Source organism: Alosa sapidissima, chromosome 15 (genome assembly GCF_018492685.1).
Source record: "Alosa sapidissima isolate fAloSap1 chromosome 15, fAloSap1.pri, whole genome shotgun sequence".
NCBI lineage: Eukaryota > Metazoa > Chordata > Actinopteri > Clupeiformes > Clupeidae > Alosa > Alosa sapidissima.
In genome coordinates, this window is record NC_055971.1 from 27,092,224 (window position 1) to 27,107,235 (window position 15,012).

The window sequence follows — 15,012 nt, forward strand, 5'->3', positions numbered from 1 at the left end:
TCCCCTAGACGTGAGCGCTGATCTCTTGGAATGCATTGTGAAAATGTGAAGGGGGACAGACGGGACAACACTAGAGTGAAATCAACTCCCACTGAGGCACTATGATGAGTAGTAAGATGGCTCATCACAATGATTTATAAGATCCTTCATGTTACATGGAAGAGTAGCACTGTCAGCCTCTTAGTCCTTAGGCTTCATAGGGGAGTGTGTAATATTTTTTATATTTATATTTTTGTATATTTTTATTCTCTCTCTCTCTCTATCATACATATACAAAACATGCACACATGCGCTCACACGTAGAAGTTTACTAACGTGTGCACACGTTTACTAACCCACACCTACACACACAGACGTTTACTAACATGCACACACACACGTTTACTAATGCACACACACATTTACTACCCCCCACACACACATGAGAATGTAACACCTCTTAGCTCAGCAAGCCATTAAAAATCCAATTTGGTGCAAATGAAAAATAAAACATAATTATTACACAGATTAATTTGCATGGCCACCCAACCAACACATTGTTTAGAGGCGTCTCCGTTTGAGAGTTTTGTCTTGTGATCGCGTGTGACCTCAGGGACAGGACTTAGAAGAAAGTACACAATGAAAAGGGGAAAAAAATGTGTGGTTTTAAGCCCTGCACACTGATATCGCACAGTATCCGGTAACTGCTACCATGAGGTTAAGAAGCACAAACCTCTTGGTTGAATAATGTTTGAAATGTGGCAAGAAAATAGCACAAATACATATCTGTATGACAAATCTTATAGCTCACTATATTGAAAAGGTTGTTAGTTGTTTAACTCTTCCTGCATAGGTTATCACATGGCATGTACATAATGAGTTTGAAAACAGTATATTATAAATAATAGCAGACACACTCCTCCACACAGTCTAATGTGCATGCATTACTTACTAAGTGAAACATGTACAGTGCTAGACCAATTGAAAGCACTGTTAGTAGCATATGAGACAAAACCTGATGGAGCACAGCCCAATCAGATTGGTCAAATCCGATGACATCGGGGTAAAAACAGGTCAGGGTCATTTGTAGTTAAAGAGTTCAATCAAATGTGTAAATAAGGTCTGTGCTGACTGGGTTAAACAGACAACAACAGTAGGAGTCGAGCCATGAGCACCCTCTGTATCACAGTCATATCCATGTTCATATTCCAATTCATGTCATCCATGATCCATGATCCAGTCTCTACTGCAACTTCAACTGGTCAGCTGCAGGAAGACAACAAATACTGTTTACAGCTACGGTAAATCCCCTTCAGTAAAACCCATGCATATATCCGCCTCCCCTTAGTGCTTATTCCATGTCCTGTTCCTCTTCTACCGAGTACACATCCCCGTTCCACTGACTACAAAAAAGATTTGGGACTCAGTTACTGCGTTTCCCTCCTCTATGTGTGATGGTAACAGGTACAGTAGCTGTGCAGTAAGTATGTAAATCTCCCTTCCCACACATTAAGAGACATGCTAGCGACAGACACTAGCAGCCATAGGATTTAGCCTAGCATGGCTGGTTCCCAAGTGCTCCCAGGTGCTGCAAAATTAGCAGGTTCGAGCGGTGCAGTCAACATAACACAAGGAACATAATGGCTAGTGTACTGACTCTCAACCATACAGTGATCATGACTGACAGCGTGCAATAATGTTTAGTAGTCTAGTGAACAGACTTCCAACCTACCTGATTTTAGCTTGAGGTACATGAAATGATCCCATCTCACTGTATTGTAGCCTATAGGGATTGTAACCTATACCCAACACGGGACATGGATTCCAAATGCAGATCACAACCAAAACAAGAGAAAAAACAAGTCGGATTGCCGAATTCTTATACCTACCACCGAGACTGGCAGCAGCCCATATGGCACAACAGACTTCGCTCACGGTGTGTACACCACCAGAAACTGTTTTTTTCTAACAATCATTGCAGTTAACACACAGCTAAGCAATTATCTGCTAACCACTGTGCAATGATTTAATCTAACACCAACACTGTATGGGACGTACTCCTTCCCCTCACTGAAGCCTGCTTGGCCACAGGGTCTTTTTTTCTCCACCTCAAACAGCAAGTTCAGAACATGTTTGAGTATTCTGTGCATAGCAGGACGATAAAGACTACTGTGTTTCACAGCTTTGGAGACCATAGGCAAATTAACCCAGGTAACCAGTCGGACAAAGGGCCCGTTTAGACGTGCATGGTTATTTTGAAAAACTGAGACATTTTCCTTCGTTTGTGCCCTTAGTTTACACGCAGGAGGAACAAGGGAGACATCCGGTTCCGGTGACATGGCGCCAGCTTGAATTACGCTCCCTCACCAATCCCCGAAAAAAATCATAGATGCCCGGTTAAACACACCTAAAGTAAGAGATGATCTTTTGGAATAGTAACCTAAGTAATGAATCTCCGTTCAGCGGGTGCTCTCACTGAATTAAATGAGCTTAAATTTAAGAAGAAAACTAAGAAGGGGAAACAGTGGAAGACACCAAGAACATGGCGGAGAAACTTGAGATTCAGCAATTGTTTGGTGAGCTGAAAGAGTCTTTGATGAAAGAACTTAAAGAGCTTAAAAATGAATTGAAAGAGTTCTGCCAAGATAACGAACGAGATATCAAAGCACTGATGCAGTTTACACGCAGGAGAATTTGCCTCTGAAAACGATTCTTTCTAAAAACGCCGGCCAGAGTGGAGATTTTGGAAAACTTTGGTTGCACGGTTGCTTGTAAACTGACAAAAATGGAGGTTTAGGCAGCCAACGTTAGGCCTATGCACCAGAACTTGCACCTGCGTCAAAAGTGCAACCTATATTTAGCCTACATTTTTATTTAGCTATGGTGATCATGGATGCATTCAGAGTAGCAGTCACATTTATGTTGGTGCAAACTCTTTTTATCTGTTTGCAATTGCAAATACATTTTAAAAGACAAAGAGGAAGTGATTTGTTGCTGTTGTTGCTATTTTCAAGATTCTGATTGGCTAACGTGGACTTGAGGTTCTTGTTACACTGCCACCTACAGGTTTGGCATGCTCTTGACGGCATATACCAGTTAGTGTAAATATTTTTTTTTCTAAAAACTGACAGGTGTGCACAATGTTATTTTTGAAAACGGTGAGGGTGAAATGTCCGTTTATGGAAATAGCCAGCCCTAGTTACTCTGTTTCCCTCCTCGTTATGTGCTGGTAGCCAACAGGTACAATAGCTGTGCAGTAAGTATGTAAATCTCCCTTCCCACACACTAGCAGCCATAGGTTTTAGCCAGAGACTTTCTAATGAGGAGACACAGCACTCAAAAAATCCTCCATAGAAATGCATGGGGTTAGTTTGTAACGCCAATATGGCCGTTGTCTACACATATCCCACCCCTCCCTCAGCAAAATGTCGACATGTGAATATATTGAGCCAATCATGTGGTGTGATGTGAATACATTGAGCCAACCATATGGTGTGTTGTGAAGACATCTTGCCAATCAACAAACAACTTGCATAAAAGGATAACTAACTAACTAACTTGCTAGTGTAGCAGGATGAAATGCTTAGCACCAGATTGGTGGCAATTAGCTTGTTCTCCTTGCTCCGCACCGCACCCCTCTTGCCTTAATTGCTTGCACCTGAACAGGCTGTCCATGCCCTATAAAGGGGTAGATTAGATGAAAGAGAGGTTGGGAAAGCAGTCCCATGGTTGTATAGAGATGGGCAAAGCAAAACGGCTCGAAAGAATGCCGACACCGCAAAAGCTGTATATGGTGGAACAAAGGTGCCAAATGCTTCGTAGCGGAGAAGCTGTCTGTTTAAGTCTGGCTGTGTAACCTATGTTCATGGACTTAGTCAAAAGCTAAGCAGCAATGTTCTTGGTCAGTTGCTGGATTGGAAACCACATCAAGTGATTCTTAGATTAACCTTATTGCTGCTGCTAGTATTCTCTATCATTTTCTACTCATAAAAACTCTCAATGTTGTAATGTGTTTGCTTCATGTTTCGAAGCAGTGGTCAAAGCAGTGTTTCGAAACACCTGTACTTAGAAAGCTCACTGATTTGATACGTCAGTTTCAAGCATCACATCCCTATGTAGCAACATTCCAGCATTAGATTCACTCACTCTGTGCACTGGATCTGTGTTGGTCTCTAAAGGACTGCTGGTAGCCTGCTGCATAACTGCTCCCTGGTCACATGCAGCCCATGCTGGCCAAAGTGTGGTAGGTTCCTCTTTAGTTTTATTTGATTATTTCAGTGACTAATAGGCTCATTGTAATGATGTTCTCCACTCATCGGGTGGAATCCAACAAGCGAGGCTGCCTTTCAATCAACGAATCTGTGTGACCAAAGTCCTTTTAGGCAAGTCCCTCCACTCGGCGGCCATATAGCAACGCTTTTTGGGCACTCATCGGGCATCCTATTCAGCAGAAATGCGCGTGCGCAAGGCTTCACGACACCAATCTTGCTCCAGAGGCGAGTTCACAACACATGATTGGGAAGATGTCTTCACAAAACACCATATGATTGGCTCAATGTATTCACATCACACCACTTGATTGGCTCAATGTATTCACATGTTGACATTTGCCGAAGAAGGGATGGGAAATGTGTAGACAAAGGCCATATTGGCGTTACAAGCTAACGGCTCCTACACACAGCTGCGTGCGTTGCGTTGCCGGAGACGCATCCCATTCACTTTACATGGGCTCACGTCATCCGTTGCCAAACTGAATTGTGGGTCCGTTGCGTCCATGGCTAACATCCTGACTCTCAACCATACATGACTGACAGCGTACCATAATGTTTAGTAGTCTAGTGCAGCGGTCCCCAAGCCGCGGGACATTCCTAACCGGGCCGTAGCCTACGACAAGAGTTTTTTTTTAAAAATGCATGCAAACTAAATAAACTCAATCTAATTCGCAATATTGCATGCAAACTAATTAACGGGACATAGTTGCTGCTACTGGAAGAAACTGGAATCCATGCATTTCCACTGAATTATTTTTGGAATCTGATCCCTTATCATACCTGTTAATTCTTACTCGTTGCTCGACTTATCGTGACTAAATTCAACTTCGTGAACTTCAACACACTAAACTTCGTGAAGATACTGTCTGTATAAATCGTCTTGTAAGTAAACTACCAGTGCTTTTTCAAAGTTTTCAATGTCTCGTTTTAAATGTCAGGGCCCTCGGAAGTCTACCAATGAAGTGTGGAGATACATTGAGCCTCGTAAATGGGTGTAAAACAGTGATTTATTTGCATGGCTAGCCCGATGCCGAAGCACCACTATTGAAAAAGCTGTTGGTAGCATCGGCTAACTAGCGCCAGATTTTGGAGTGCAGGGGACATGCCGAGATGGGCTATGAGACATACGTTCACACTCAGTATCATGTTTCAATACACTTTAGGTCAATATCACACCGGAATTTTCCTTTAAGAGTGTGTAGGCTATGAGGAAACCTCTCTGGCGGGTTTTTGGATGAAAACCAAAGCAGAATATCCCGAGATGGCCGTAAAAGCGCTGAAAACGTTGCTACCATTTCCCACCACGTATCTATGTGAGGCCAGGTTTTCGGCAATGAGTGCAACTAAGACCAAATTGCGCAATCGACTGGACATTTCAAACACACGGAGGGTGTCACTGTCTTCCATCACCCCCAGATGGAACCTTCTTGTTGCAGGGAAACAAGCACAGGGCTCCCACTGATTATATTCGTAATGCACGTTTAGTTCCCATGTTTTGTTACCATATTTTGTTAAGCATGTTCACACATGATAGATGTAGCTTCAAGTTGTACAATTTTCATAGTTCATATTGTTAAATTTTCACTTCTTCAAGTTCACGTTTTTCACATTTTTAAAAGTTTGTTACGTTCACTGTTCATACATAACTGGAGCTAGTTCTTTTCAAGTAATGCATGCACAACACGGAACATCGACCCCAACCCCCCCCCACCGGTCCGTGAAAAAAAAAAAGGTAATCAAACCGGTCCATGGTACATAAAAGGTTGGGGACCCCTGGTCTAGTCTTCCAACCTACCTGATTTTAGTTTGAGGTGCATGAAATGATCCCATCTCACTGTATTATATCCTATAGGGATTGTAACCTATACCCGACACGGGACATGGATTCCAAATGCAGGTCACAACGTCTTTTAAACCAAAACAGGAGAAGGAAGTCTGCCAAATATGGTGCAACAACAAAAAATTGCTAAGACTGGCAGGAGCCCATATGGCGCAACAGACTTCCGCTCACGGGGTGTACACCACCAGAAACTGTTTTTTTCTAACAATCATTGCAGTTGACACACAGCTAAGCAATTATCTGCTAACCACTGTGCAAGTATATAATTTAACACCAACACTGTACAGTATGTGACGTATTCCTCCCCCTCACTGGAGCCTGTTTGGCCACAGGGTCTTTTTTTCTCCATCTCAAACAGCAAGTTTAGAACATGTTTGGGTATTCTGTGCATAGCAGGATGCTAAAAACTACCATGTTTCATAGCTTTGGAGACTATACTGTAGGCCAGGGGTCTTCAACCTTTTTCAGCCCAAGGACCCCTTGGCTGAGAGACACTCTGAGCACGGACCACGGACCCACCCCCCCTGATCATGACTCCAGCGTGTCACAGTTTTGGAGGGTAACGGCTCCCGCACACAGTTGCGTTCCGTCAACGCATGGCAGTGGATGTTCCTGACGGTAGCTATGCAAATGACAAAGTATAACCGTAATTTGATTGGCTAGTGCCGTCCGTCGGTGCAGAAGTTGAAATTCTCAACACGACTGACGGGAGCAACGCGACGCAATGGACCCACAATTTCGGCAACTGATGATGTAAGCCCATGTAAATTGAACAGGATGTGTCTCCAGCACTACAATGCACGAAACTGTGTGTGGGAGCCATAACTAGTCATTGTAATTCATACCTCAGCTTCCCCAAGTGCTAGTGGGTGCCAGTGAGACACAGTGGGTGGTCTTGCAGTTAGGCATCTGACCTTTTAAGTGTAATGCCAGACAGTCCAATACCAGGGGACACCACTGTTGTGAACCCTGGACAAGGCACTTTAACACTGAGTTGTTCCAGGACGTCTGCTCCTGTAATTGGTTTTATGTAATATTTGTAACTCTGGCTAAGACAGTCAGCCAAATGCCTAAATAAGTGCAATCTCACGGTGGTAGTGTGGTCGGTTGGTGTGTCTAGTAAGATATTTAAAGTGTGAGCAACAGCCTTGCGTCATCATGGGTTTTTTCTACAATGTCTTCTGTCACCTGTGGGGGTGGGGGCAGAGCAGGTAGGCAGGTGTTGGGGGTGGGGGGGCCCAGGAAAGCCACAGGCTCTGAAGACTTCAACACTTCCAGGATGTGTTGTACCAGTGCTGAAGCTTGATCAGGCTTGGCGGTTAAAACCCAAACCATGCTACAGCCGCATACAACAACAAGTTCCAGATCTAGGGCATGGCATCATTGTCTTAAATTTAGATACACAGATAGATTAATCGGGCTGGTCCATTGCTGAAACTCTCTCTCCCTCTCTCTCTATCTATCTATCTGTATGTTTTCACATTTATTTGCAAAGTCAAATCAAGTCACACTACATCTGCTGTTTGAGGTGAATTGAACCGTGTTATGTAACTCAGAAATGTGACTGGCTGGATGGGGTATCAAATAGCTATGTGTGGTGTCTGTGTAATCCAGTCCTTAACAAAGTTGTGCTCATAATTTATTCATTGATTATGTATTCATAATTGAAACAATGGTCCATGTCTTAGTTATGTGAATGCTTCATTGAATGCATCAAGAAACTATCGAGCAACCAGATGGGAGTTTGGGATACGATGAGGCTGGTATCAACACATACACATAATTCTAACAGCAACATTATTTTGGACAGACAACACTGTCGACTACCCATTAACGCCACATACAACAACATATCTATATATGTATCCATATTTATATCTTAATATTTGGGCTAATAACTAACAAACGATCATATGCACTCACTGAACAAATACTATGGAAATAAAATACAACTTTCTCACTAACAATGTTATCAAAACATACTTTGATGCTAAAACTTTCTTAAAACACAGTATGTTTATTGTATATATTTATGATAACTATAAACAAACACTTTGATTAATCTCTATTGACATATGTAAATGTTCTTCATAACACTCACTCGCATACATTCAAACAGAACACACGTCCCCTCTCTGATACATACATTTATATGAAGAAAAATTAATCAGAGGAAAACTTGAGGAAACTCTCTAAGTTGTTCAGTCCATGAGGTGACTCTCCTATCACTGATTGCTATCAGCAACCAGCTTCCTTTTGGTGACATCTGACATGGAGAGCTTATCATGAACAACTGACTAAGTTCCTTGAACCCTCTAAGAATTGTTCCCTATCTCACACGTATCAAAAATAAGACAACACTTTTTCGACGTATGTTTGAAAAAAGAACAGGAAATGGAAATTAAGTGTGTGTGTGTGTGTGTGTGTGAGAGAGAGGGAGAGAGATAGGGGAAGGAGGAGAGAAAGTACACATGACACTCAGCTCATGAAAACAGGAAGTGGAAGAGAGAGAGAAAGAGAGAGAGAGAGAGATGAGTGGGTGTGACTGGTTTCGCTGCTGATAATGTACTGAGAGCGCTGAAACGTCCCCGAGTCATTCATCACATGAGTGTGTAGGGAGACAGACGTCAGGAAGCTGAGCTTAGCTGAAGGAAAGACACACACACACTCCCATACTCGCCCGCTTACAGTAGTCTTGGATTTTACCAGCCTGTGGATTTAAACTCTCTACCTGCCTGGTCCCTCAGGGGTCACTCTTTAGCTCAGAGTAGGACCTCAGATCGGAGTGCCGGTCATCTGGAGCTGTTCCTCTGCCCGGGATCTTTACAGATTCAGCACCAGCCATTCTTCAGGGTTATTATGTTTCGGATCTGAAAACGAAGAGATGGACTCCCGGTCCCTTCTTCAGATTCTGGCGCTTCTGTCTGTGATCCTGAAGTGTATGCCAGGTGAGACTTTTCATTTCATGTAAAATATTGTGAGCCTTTTTGAAATGTCGTCAGTGCTATTTGTTGTAGTGGTTGTAGTGTTCATAACAGCAACTTATTACTCAGACAGGTTCCATATTGATACGGATAGTATGGGAAAGATTGTAATGTCATAATGGAGACATTAGGTCAAGTGTGTGTGTGTGTGTGTGTGGTGGGGGGGTATGTGTGTGTATGTGCGTGTGTTTGTGGGCAGAGTATCACTGAGGGAAATTCTCTTGGTTTTCCAAGAAGAATAGGGCATACACATTCAAGTATGATACATTCAAGAGGTCACAACAAGGTCACGGAATGAGTCTAATGCTGAATATAGCATTTCATAGATAATTCCCATATGAGTCATTATGAGGGAAGGGTAGAATAGAGTAGTAGACCTGAAAACTGACAACAGAAATAAGAGCTATGGAATTCACCAGTTAAAAGAGCTAAACTATATTTTGTGCATATATATACAATATGTCTGTCTGTACCCACTCACATACAGTACACACACACACACACACACAATTATATATATATATATATATATATATATATATATATATATATATATATATATATATATATATATATATATATATATATGAAGGGTTCAGATACAAAAGCCTCTAAATGCCACCTATGTCAAAAATGAGATAAAGATGGTGAGTGGATGCTGATATGATGATATTTATGAAATGATATTTAAAACAAAATTGAGAAGAGTAGCACTTGTTATATTATTTAGGCGATTTATCGATAATCGATAAATTGATTTTTTATATATGATTTAAAACAAAATGGAGAAGAGCAGCACTTGTGGCCATTGAGAGGATGTACTTCCTTGTTGGGAAAGCACTGGGCATTTCTGTGGGCACTCACATCAATAGGCCCTCACATTGTTTGCATTGCGCTATTGGACTTTGCCCTATTGATTATATGATCAATTGCCACCACGAAAGCAGTGCCTGACAGAGCAAGACATGTCATTGGCTATCTAAGTTACTCCATCAGATCCAGACTCTTTATAATCCTTTCCATATTGTGCTACAGTTAACAATATGTTGTGAATAAATACATACAAACATACTAGAGCTAGTCCTGCTACCACTTCTACAGGGACAAACTCTAAATGCTCTTTCCAACAGGTCTGGATGTTAAGCCACCAGTGAACGTGGAGGTCCACATCTGGGAGGATGAGGTGACGGTTACCTGGCAACCTCCGGAAGATGCTCCAGAGAATGCCAAGTACCTTGTGCAGCTGTCAAGGTTAGTGAGGGTGTTGCAGCATCAGATCCTCTTACACACAGCAACGTGAAAGCCTGACTGTGAAACTGCATTGTTTTTTTTTTAATGTAAAGTTAAATGTATTTAGTGAAGATCTTCATATGCAGTCATAGACTGACTACTGCTGGTGGACAAAACACACTTTAGTTTAGGGAGCACATGTTAACCATTATTACAAAATTAATATGTGTAGGTATTAGTGCTCAACAAAGGCATCATTTATTAGGCACATTTATTAGGTCTTTATTGAACCCAATAGGCAATATAATTTATTCATGGTAAGCAACTACTTTGTCTTGTAACAAATGTTACTTTTATATAGTATGGAAGGATCAAAATATAAAATCTACTGACTGTCTAACATGTGTTCCTTAAACTAAATATTACTGTGTGCTACCTTTGTTGTGAAATGGAGAAACTAATGACTGTACTGTTGTGTTTCACAGGGCTAATGATCATCGGGTAAATGTGTCGTCTTGTGCGCTAACTGTTCTCCCAAAATGTGACATCTCTGAATTAGTCTCCAACTACTCGTCACGTTATTTTGTGTTTGTGGGGTTGCTCACTCTGCAAGGAAAATACATATGGAAGAAGAAATCCTTCACAATGACAGAAAGTAAGTTTGCTGCTCAAGCTTTTCTACTCAATTCTTCATCTCTCAACTGCCCCAGTGGTGCAAAATTGTGTCTGTCTGTGTGTGTGTGTGTGTGAGAGAGAGAGAAATGAGGGAGAGAGAGAGAGAGAGAGAATGTGTGTGGGGTGGGGGACTTCTGGGGGACAATTCTGTGAGCCTGAATAGATTATTACTTACGGCTCATGACTCTGTGTATACAGTGTGACTCTGTTTATTTTGTACAAATGTCTGTAAACCCCATGTTTTGGTCAGAGTTCCTATTCTAAGATGTGCTTCCCTATAGCCCTAACCCTAGGTGTACCTCTTTTGACGGTCTCCCTCAGGTAAAATACTCCCCCCAGTCTTCAGTTTGGCTGCGGGCTTTGGATCGGTCGCCGTTAAAGTCCAGCAGAAGCCCAAACTCCTGCTGATCTTTAAATATGGCATAAAATACAAAGTTTCTCTGAAAGGACAGGACAAGGATCAGGTATGTGCATTGGCAAGTTTTGCGAGTTGTGCTGTGTTCCATCAATCTATACTTAGATTCATATGGTTGACGCTGTTGTCCAAAGCGACTTAGATAATGTCAATTATTACAGTACAAGGGCCATTCTCCCCAGATCAACTTGGCCTTGCATAAGGGCACAATGTTGGCTGCCGGGAATTGAACCCACAACTTTTTTGCCTATTGAATGCTAGCCCAGCTCCTTAACCACTGCGCTACCCCTGCCCAATCTAGCTGTACTATCTGTCAATGTAGTGTAGTGGTGTCTGATGCAAGACTTGTTGGATCTGGATCTCCATAAGTAACTGTTCTCTGTCTTTTTTAGATCATTCAGGAGAGGGATTTTGTATATGATCCTCCACAATTCAACGAGGAAATCAAATTTGAGGATTTGTCATGGGGTCAAACATACTGTGTGGATGTGAAGGCAGAATCCCTGTCGGTGAACATCAGTAACCACGCAGTACATTGCATATACCTACAGCCAGGTATTGTTCATTAGTCACTATACCCACAGTGTCCTACTGTACATGTTATTGCCATTGGTGGATTGTATTGACCTTTTTCACACAACATTTTCTTACCTTTTTCCCCATCAGACAACTTCACAGTCGTTGCTCTTGTGGTTTCTGTCTTCGTCTCTGTGGTGGTTCTGGCAATAATTGGTGGAGTAGTATACGTCCTGTGCCATCCAGCCAAAATGCCTGCTACCCTGGTAAGATCCAAAATGGAGAGACTGGTGTAGTCAACATGATTTGTGTGTGTGTGTGTGTGTGTGTGTGTGTGTGTGTGTGTGTGTGCATGCGTGTGTGTGTGTGTGCACGCGCATGTGTGTTTGTATTAGGCAAATAGGAAAAGCAGAACTGCATGCAACATAGTGCTGAATAAACATCTCATCTGTAACCATATTTTCTCAATTCTCTAAACTGTAAACATTGGGGAACCCCATGGTTTCTCAGTATCCCAGTGCCATGATAGCAAAGAATGCCTTAGGTCACCTGTTGTCAGTAGTGTCACACCTGAGTCTTGTGATTTTCCCGTGACTTTATGGTGAGAGATTTGTTTTGACTAAGACCATAAAAAAAGGACTTGAGATTCACTGTTTCATGAGTGACTAAATTATGGAGTTCATATCTATTAGACACTTTTCTTCAGAAACAAAAAAAAACCAGCAGGGACAAATTGATTGCAATTGTACAACTTAACCCACTCTCTCTTCTGTCCAACAGAAACCACCGGGCACCAAGTGGCAGCCCCTCAGAATTGACCAGACGCCAGTGGAGGTGGTCATTACCAATGGCTGGTTCCTGTCTCGCCCCAGTCCGGATGGCAAGAGAGAGCTCTCCGAGGACAAGATGGCCATTCTCCAGGAGGAGGAAAAGAGGGGGAGCCTGGACAGCGGGGTGAGCATGGTGGCCAGCTCCACCGGTGGAGACGCCGGGATGGCAGGCCAGCCAGGACTGCAGGAGGACAGCGGCTGCGGGAGTCTTGGAAGCTCTGCGGAGAATGAAAGTGAGCATGGTGGAAGCGCCATGCTGCTCCTACTAGAGGGGAGGAATATGTGCAATGGGGTCACGCAGAGAGAGGACAGTGGACTCGGACTGGCGTTTAACAGCCAGTCAGCTGGGGGCTCAGAGGGGGAGGACACTGGATCGCTTCCCGATGCAGAGGTCATGACGGGGGATGGTTACCGCAGTAAGAGCCCATCTACTCTGCCGGACTTTAACAGCTGTCCTGAGGCAACCCTGACACGGACTCAACCAGAAGCAGACTTTGACATGGCTGCCCCTGTGATCGGCTACAGGCCCAGTCAGGTGATAGGACACATTGCGCCGACCGTTCCCGTTCACATACCCATGGACACTAAGGAGCAGGACTTGCCTGTTTCAAACTATCTGAGAAAGATTCAACCAGTGGAAACCACAGGCTTGCTGGACTCACTGACCCTCTCTTGTCAGAGCTCCCAGAGCTTAGACGAGACAACACCGTTCATTGTGTCTTTGCCACAGTTCCTCCTGAGCGAAAAAGGGGCAGACTATGGACTGTCTCTTAATGATATCGAGCTGAACTTTGGCTAGTTTCTTTACAAAGAAACTTCTCTCTTCAAAGCTGACTTTAGGCAAAGTCCTTCTAGGCAAGTCCCCCCACTCGGCTGCCATCTTGCAACGCACTTTGGCCAGATATCGGGCAGCTAATACAGGAAGGGGCAGGATATTTATAGTGACTACTGCCATATTGGCGGTGCGAACTATCCCCATGCATTTCTGTGGGCTAAAGATTCTTTGAGTGCTGTGTCTCCTCATTAGAAAGTCTCTGCTTTAGATGAGCAAAGGGAGGGTGGCCATTTTAGCACCTTAGACCACAGACAGCTCCAGCTGTCTAATGAAAAAAAGAGATTCTCTGTACAAGCTCTTGCATGCATTGTGGACAGTAGACAGTGGACAGATTAAGCTGATGGCAGTTGCTGGGACTAGACTTGTGGGCGGCTGTTGGCTGTGAATGTTAGGTTTCGTTATGAAGTCTCCAGAGACCCCTGATCAATTGTTAGGTTTCGTTATTAGGTCCCTGGTGGTCTTTTTGCACATGCATAAGGAAGGAGACCTTTTGGTTGGCTTGGACAGCAACTGTTAAGAGAAGCAACAGAGAAACAGAAATGACAGAAAAACAGAAAAGGTGTGCTCAGATAGTAACAGCTTAACCCTTAAAGGTGTAGGTTTTTGAACGTTCTAAGTTCCGCAACAATTGAAGGTTCTAAAATTCTATGTTGAATTCAATGAACCCAGATATTCTTTAGAACGTTCATTTCTCAACATTCCCGTCACACCGGTGTGACGGTACTCCTTTAAGGGTTAAACTGTTAATTTCCTCTGACAAGTGTTGATGGGACACATAGGTGTCCCATGTATGCGTGCTCATAATGTCTTTTTTTCATACTCATTCTGAAGAAAATCGGCATTCAAACTGTGAATATTTGCTTAAATTAATTCAGTATGAATGTTATTTCCATCTTGCAGCAGTGTCCATCAAAAACCTTAGAAACAATCCATGCCATTGTCTGGATGCAAAGTCTATTGCTTCTAGCCTTGGTTAAGGATGAAACCTTTGGCAGTAACATTTCAAATCAGCTGACATTGACAGTTAACTTGCCTATATTATTTATTGAAGTTTGCACATGATGCAATGCTGACTTGTTTCTATGTCTATGACAGCATTTGTTGTTTACATTCCGTTACAATTTTGGACAATAAAGTGATTTACAGATATATCCATCAATGCATTTTCTCTTTTTCCAATAACTTCATTTTAAATGCATCTTCCACATGTCAGCAAATGATTGCAATCGCCAAATAATTTTAGGTGTATTTTGCTTTTAAACTAGGGAGGTTTTATTTCCTTTTTCACAGAAAGGGAGATTTATGACACAGCTATATTTAATATATAAATAACTGAGAAGTGAAATAGTCCATGATGGGGGAAACACAGCAGAGAGAACTAACGATCTGAGAGGGTTTCCCACATGTAAATGAGAGAGGTGAGGGAAACTACAGACA

The 15,012-nt window shown here is 42.6% G+C and overlaps 1 protein-coding gene across 1 annotated transcript; it reads left to right on the plus strand.

Moving 5' to 3' along the window:
- Nucleotides 1-329: 329 nt before the first annotated feature.
- il10ra (interleukin 10 receptor, alpha) lies at nucleotides 330-14,098 on the plus strand. Its single transcript, XM_042064004.1, has 8 exons — nucleotides 330-379; nucleotides 8,747-9,038; nucleotides 10,205-10,325; nucleotides 10,790-10,959; nucleotides 11,301-11,443; nucleotides 11,787-11,949; nucleotides 12,061-12,176; nucleotides 12,691-14,098. Exons 2-8 carry the CDS (start codon nucleotides 8,975-8,977, stop codon nucleotides 13,537-13,539), a joined length of 1,626 nt encoding a protein of 541 aa, XP_041919938.1. The 5' UTR covers nucleotides 330-379; nucleotides 8,747-8,974; the 3' UTR covers nucleotides 13,540-14,098.
- The last annotated feature ends 914 nt before the right edge of the window (nucleotides 14,099-15,012 follow it).